Source organism: Anarhichas minor, unplaced genomic scaffold, assembly GCF_050575085.1.
Source record: "Anarhichas minor isolate MPS153535 unplaced genomic scaffold, ASM5057508v1 ptg000009l, whole genome shotgun sequence".
Taxonomy (NCBI): domain Eukaryota; kingdom Metazoa; phylum Chordata; class Actinopteri; order Perciformes; family Anarhichadidae; genus Anarhichas; species Anarhichas minor.
Genome location: NW_027466455.1, coordinates 4,320,001 through 4,326,447, shown reverse-complemented (window position 1 = coordinate 4,326,447; position 6,447 = coordinate 4,320,001). Strand labels below are relative to the sequence as shown.

The following is a 6,447-nucleotide window of genomic DNA, read 5'->3' as shown; positions in this document are numbered from 1 at the left end:
CCAAAGGGAGTTGTGTGAAGTATTTTAAAAGTCCTCAAGTGATGTCACTTGAGTCTGTTAGGTTCAAGAACCTCTCGAAACTGTGGGAGAAACCATACTTGGTCCAGCCATGCCAAAAAGTCAGCCGCTTCCAATTATAATCAAAAGTATTTAATACTACAGAAGCTAAAACAATTGCAAAGTGAAGTACATTATTTACAGAATCTATGGAAATATTTACAGTATCGATATAGAAATATGATCCGCGGAAAAGCAGCCATACACACCACAGCCAGGAAGCTGGTTACCTGCCTGGATGAAATGAGATGAACAGGCCGAATCCTCTCTGAATTTCCTTATATAGTTCGTAAAAAGTCACAAAATGTCCGCCTTTGTTTCTATTGGCTAAATCCAGCTAGCTCCTCCTTCTCGCATCAGCCAGCTGGAGGACCCTCGCGCGGGTGTGATGTTCCTTCTGCGTGTCCCTGTAATGCCTGTTTAGAAATCTGTCTGACCCTTGGCTATTCTTCACAGTTGAATACATTCAATGACTGTCTTTTATGGCTTAACACTTCTATGGTAAACATACTGTAAACATACCATACATCCGATAAGAATCTGCAACTCTGGCAAAGTCTTTGACAAGCTTTACAAGCATATTTGGTATAACCCAAGTACTTGCTAACATTTTACTAACCACTTCTAAGGTGCTATAAATCCTACTAGAAACACTTCTAATTACAAATCCTAAAACACACTTCTAAACCTAAATTTACTACAGTCAGCATCAGTTGGGTCTGAAGAATACAAGTTTGAAAAGTAAAAAAAATCTGGAGGTGTGGAGTTAGAAAGAAGTGAGTTTAGCAGACCTCTGTAGCTGCTCATCTCCGCTCGAACCTTCAGGCTACGTTAGCCACTACTAGCATAACACCCCCATGCATCTCAAATAAAACTGGATACAGCGTTGGAGGCGGGGTTCTGTTCTTAATATGAAAGTTGCTCAAAAAAAAGTTCAACTCAAGAGTATAAAATGACTCAGATCTTCTGCCGATCTTCCGTAAAGAGCATGCTCACTAGCGTTTCCTTTAACCCCGCCTCCCAGCCACACTGTCTCAGGCTCACTTACAGGAGGAAGAAAAAGAACTCTGGATTTAGCTATTAGTGCATTTTACAATTTTTAAGACCTAATGATATAAATAAGGTATATTCAAGAGTTCAAGTGATTTACAAATGTCTGTTCCCCAATGTAATTCTACGGGGGAAAAGTATTTTGGGCCGAATAGCATCTTGTGACTGACCCGGAAATTGTAATTCCACATTCCATCCACAATGCCACGATGTATAGTTTGCTTCAAAAAGCCCCGTGCTCTTCCTGGGGGCTTGAACACGCCCAAATCTCCCACCCAGCTGTGAACCGTTGACGTGCATTTTGACAAGAAAGAAGAATGTCTGGAATAAAAAAATAAAAAAAGATGAGATCTCTGGATCCGCTGCATCGATTCTTTAATCAGTGTGGGACTCTGCTTTATTACAACATGAAGTATGATAACACTGGACTCACCGAAATAATTGCTGATGCTACAATACATCCGTTGCTACAATGAAATCTGATGGGGCGTTTGACCGGAGCAGTCAGACAATCACACTGGTTGGAAACAATCCAACGCTTTATTCAGATTATACAAACCACTTTATTTGGAGGTCACACTGAAGTCAACAAACCTGAAATGTTTGATGTATGTGTGAAATGTATCCAATCTGTGATTTGGATCCATTCCAAAATTGAATGGGTTCCTCCTTGGTCCATGCTACACCCTTCCACCAAATTTCATGAGAATCGGGGCTGTTGTTTCTCTGTAATCCTGCAGTCAAACACACACACACATAAAAAACATAAACACAACCTCCTTGGTGGAGGTAATAACGGAGTAAATTAAAAAGGCAGAGTTGGAGAGTTGTTTGGGAAGAACCTGGTTGTACAAACAGCGTGAGGCTCAGTTTGTGCTGGAATATTATATGGTCATTCAGCAGCTTTTATCTGACATCCAAACATATTAATACCAACATAGCTAAGGGGCACAAATGTAAATAAAATAAAGAATTAATGATGGATTCAGTGTGTAAATCAGCCCATGCTGTTTCTTAGTCTTCACACAGACCTGCAGCTGGACATTAGTTATTAGTGACATCTTGTGGTCACTTGTTGTACCTGCTACCTGCTCATTTAAGAGGGAAGTATCATGACAAATTCTGTTTCAGTGTTTGTGCACACATTTCTCACATATCCCACCAACTGTGAAATAAGTCTGTTTTTTGTTTCACCATCAGAAAACATGTGACTCAACAAGCCATTTAGATGTGGCGTCTGTTCACCAACGTTAAAAAGGACATACTGTGTAAATGTTGTGTTTTTTCAGATTGTTCTACTGCCCCCATGTGGCCAAAAATGAATGCATCTGACATCCAGTAATCCAGAAGGCAGTGAAAAGAAAACGAAAAAAAGAAACACTTCTGACTTACACAACGGTTGCAAGTCAGAAGCTGGGGTCCAGCTGTGAAGGTCAGGGGGTTTCGGGAGTTGAGGTTCTGGCTCTGTGTACGACAGCGGGGCCCGTCAGCTCTAGTGGAGTGGAGAAGACGGTGCAGATGGACTGGGAGTACTGAGGCTCCTCACAGCTTTCTTCACTAAATGTCAGTTCACTGAGGTAGACACCTTCCAGCTCCGCATAATGCAGACCAGAGAAGAGCCTTATCACCGCACAGACCCGGGGAACCTGCAGGACAGTATCCTTGAAGGTGATGATCACCACCAGGCCCACCAGCAGGTAACCTGTGGAGAATGTCCAGCCTGTCAACATGTTATATTATGTTGACATAATATAACATATATGTCAACATATAGTTATATTAAAAAATATATTTTCAAATGTGCTTTTAAAAAATATTGTATTATTACAATGGTGGAGTTATGTTGTACAACCATGCACAAAATGATATGCGTTTTTAAGGCTAATTCTGATTGCGTGGAATGTGCAAAAAAATAAACAGCATTCACATAATCAAGTGGTCAAATGAAAATTACAGAATATATGAGTGAACAATTAAATGAATAAAGAAAATTATTTTAAAATGATTGTCAAAAAAAGTAATTGGGGAATTTAGACTCCAGGATTACTTCTAAAATTCTGCCAATGGGCCTGAAAGTGCCTCGTATGTAATTCATTCCATGAATGGTGACATTTCATTTGTTAGAGCCTTTCTTACACTGCTGTCATACACAATAACATTAATGGTTTTAGTGCTGATCTTTTCTTTAAGCTGCATCAATCTTATTTCGTTTAGTTTTTTTGGCCAGTTTGGGGCAAAACTCAGACATTTAAGTCCAATATTGACTCTCCTTTTAGCTCTGTTTTTTAGTCTCCACCACTTCCTGGGAAAAATATCTGTCTCTTTAGCTGCTAAATGCTCCATTATGTTCACCAGCTGGTCTCTAACTGTGTCTGTCTGATATTTGGTGCTCAGCAGGTTGAGTACAGTGGCTTTATCAGAACCTTTTAGCTAAAAACAGCTGCCTGCTGCTGCTGGAAAACACATTTGTTTAAAGGCCAAAACAAGCTAAAAGAGGCTAAAAAATTCTCTGTTGTCTCTTAGCTGCGGCTGAGTGGTGGTGAGGTACAGCAGTGTGTGTACTGGTAGTTCAGTTAGCTGTTAGCCAAACACACCATCCAAAACAACAACTACTATTTATTCCCCCACTGTGTCTCAGAGTAGCAGATGGGGGTCGGAGATGCACTCAGCCGTGTTATCACTAGCGGCCCCTCCCAGCCAGGGGCCGGTTAAGCGAGAAGGAGGAGTCAGCAGGCAGTCAGTGGAAGTATAAAACTGTCGATAAAAGGTGTTTTGAGAAAATGTGAGTCAGCGCAAACACAAGAGGCATGCAGCCATAACTGGCCACCGAAAATATGATGCAGTTTACTGCAGCAGAATGAGAGATTAGCCGTAGATAGACACATAGGTGCACACTCACTCACGGACACATGCACGCAGACACGCACATGAACTCCTGGCAGAGATAAAAACTAACATAATGCAATAGTTTATAAAAAGGAGCCAAGGAGACACTCCAACTCCTCACCACATGTAAGTGCAGATGTGCACTTACATGTGGTGAGGAGTTGGAGTGTCTGCACTTACATGTGGTGAGGAGTTGGAGTGTCTCCTTGGCTGACGGCTCCCAGTTTCTCCCCAGAGAATTTTGTCCCTGGCCGACGGTGCTCAGGACGACAAAGCAGAAGAAAAGAGCATCCAGGAAGCTCCAGTCGGGCTCCATTGCACAGACCAGGAGGGCCGGGAGGAGGAAAAGGAAGGAGAGGACGAGCACGGAGAGGAGGCCGACGTGGACGAAGGCGGCCCGGGTGTAGGGCAAACCCCAGTAAGTGTGCAGGTGGTGGACGGGAGCGTGGGTGACCGTGGGGAGGAGGAGGTTGGAGAGGAGGGTGAGGAGGAACAGGGTGAGGGGGATCCCCAGGGCGCAGTAGAAGATGCAGAAGAGCTTGGCTTCGTCTGATTTGGGGGTGTAAGAGTCAGAACCTGAGGAAGAAAAGAGGGAAGAGGTCTACAGGGGAGATAGCACGAGTTGTCGCAAATACATTGGTACCCTGTAAAGAAGGGATGTGGTACAGATAGACCACAATGTTTTGAAGGTTATTGCTGCAAACATAGCCTGAAAATATTCAAGCAAAAAAAAAATCCTGGTTGACCAATGTGAGGATTTGCTGCTTTACATCACTGTGATAAATTGTGATCAATATAAAAAGTTGCATCCCTATTTTAAATCTCGGCAGGTTTCTTGAGTGGCTTACCCATGGTGGTCAGAGTGACGATGACAAAGTAGAGCGACGACACGAAATCATAGCGTCTCTCATCGGCGTCGGCCTTCAGAACCGCTAAGTCGCTCTGGTGAGCGGAGAGAGCGTTCCCCAGCAGCTCGCTCAGCCCGCTCTCTCGGACGCAGGGGTTTTCCCGCAGGAAGGAGCGACGCAGCTCCTCCACCTCGGCCCTCAGCTCCACCTCCACGGGCTTCTCCACCACCGTGAACACCAGACCTCCCAGCAGAATGAAGAGCAGGTAGCAGAGAAGCAGGCAGGCAAACGCATTGACCTGGCAGAACAGTCCCAGCGAAGACCCGAGCTGGGCCATTGTTGTGTTCCTCTCCAGACTGCAACCAGATACTGAAAGCTAGTTAGGCTTTAAATATTTAGAAAGGTAGAGCGGTTCACCATGGATGGATTACTGAACGGGTCTACTGGGCTAGAGGCCAACAGGGCCCAAAGTGTCAGGAGCCCCCCTGCCCTTCACAAAATGTCACTCAAAGAGAAACATACCAACCAAGAGACTCAAAATGACCACAAAGAAACACAAAACTACAAAGAGACACAAAACAACTACACAGGAGATGCAAAACAGCTGCAAAGAGACTCACAATGACTGAGACAGGGCAAAACGACCAGACACAAAAAATCACTCGTGACTCCAAAGCAACTACCAAGAGATTCAAAACAACTACAAAGAGACTCAAAATGACTACAAAGAGACGCAGAACTACAAAGAGACTCAAAACGACTACAAAGAGACGCATAACTACAAAGAGACGCATAACTACAAAGAGACTCAAAACGACTACAAAGAGACGCAGAACTACAAAGAGACTCAAAACGACTACAAATAGACGCATAACTACAAAGAGACTCAAAACGACCATAAAGAGACGCAGAACTACAAAGAGACTCAAAACGACCACAAAGAGACGCAGAACTACAAAGAGACTCAAAACGACTACAAAGAGACTCAAAACGACCACAAAGAGACGCAGAACTACAAAGAGACTCAAAACGACCACAAATAGACGCAGAACTACAAAGAGACTCAAAACGACCACAAATAGACGCAGAACTACAAAGAGACTCAAAACGACCACAAAGAGACGCAGAACTACAAAGAGACTCAAAACGACTACAAAGAGGGGCAAAACAAACAGACGAAAAATAACTTTAAAAAAAAAAAAACTATATATAGACACAAACTGACTAGAGAAACAAAGCAACAACAGAAAGGTAGAGGTACTGTATGTAGGACAGGTGGTGAGAAACTCCTAGAGAAAATGTTTTATTCAGCAATAACAACAGCTATGTACAAGATGTCAAACCTCCAAACACGCAGCAGACCTAAATACTGTCATTGCTCCTCAGCAGGGATTCAGTCACAGAAATAGTGCCGCAGAAGGTTTAGACTGCATTCACTGAAAATAGTGCGACGGTTGATGAGAAGCCCTTAATCTCATTTTACTCTGATGAGCATAGTGCTCAAATGATTAGCTGACTGAACCGATAAAGAAAAATAATTAACTTTATAAATTTATCATGTCTCAAACATACAGCAAAAATGCCAAAAACATTCTCAGACAACACT

At 43.0% G+C, this 6,447-nt stretch overlaps 2 protein-coding genes and 1 long non-coding RNA gene across 5 annotated transcripts in view; 1 reads left to right on the top strand and 2 right to left on the bottom strand.

Moving 5' to 3' along the window:
• Nucleotides 1-134: 134 nt before the first annotated feature.
• On the bottom strand, nucleotides 135-5,995 carry kcnk7 (potassium channel, subfamily K, member 7). Of its 3 annotated transcripts, none has more exons than XM_076087163.1 (4): nucleotides 4,842-5,995; nucleotides 4,174-4,569; nucleotides 2,500-2,809; nucleotides 135-1,886 (listed from the first exon to the last, which is right to left on the bottom strand). In XM_076087163.1, exons 1-3 carry the CDS (start codon nucleotides 5,176-5,178, stop codon nucleotides 2,541-2,543), a joined length of 1,002 nt encoding a protein of 333 aa, XP_075943278.1. In that variant the 5' UTR covers nucleotides 5,179-5,995; the 3' UTR covers nucleotides 135-1,886; nucleotides 2,500-2,540. The 3 variants fall into 3 exon arrangements, with proteins under 3 accessions (XP_075943278.1, XP_075943277.1, XP_075943276.1); XM_076087162.1 differs by having other exon boundaries at nucleotides 135-1,841; XM_076087161.1 differs by having other exon boundaries at nucleotides 135-2,809.
• Nucleotides 2,427-6,447, top strand: part of LOC142946091 (uncharacterized) — a 6,524-nt gene continuing 2,503 nt past the window's right edge. The window contains exons 1-2 of the long non-coding RNA XR_012952994.1: nucleotides 2,427-4,411; nucleotides 4,824-6,447. The exon at nucleotides 4,824-6,447 is cut by the window's right edge and continues 2,503 nt beyond it. This is a non-coding gene — a long non-coding RNA (uncharacterized LOC142946091). The remainder of the gene's footprint in view (nucleotides 4,412-4,823) is intronic.
• Nucleotides 6,129-6,447, bottom strand: part of taf6l (TAF6-like RNA polymerase II, p300/CBP-associated factor (PCAF)-associated factor) — a 12,057-nt gene continuing 11,738 nt past the window's right edge. Inside the window, exon 12 of the mRNA XM_076087160.1 lies at nucleotides 6,129-6,447. This exon is cut by the window's right edge and continues 910 nt beyond it. The gene's annotated coding sequence lies outside the window, so the exon portion shown is untranslated.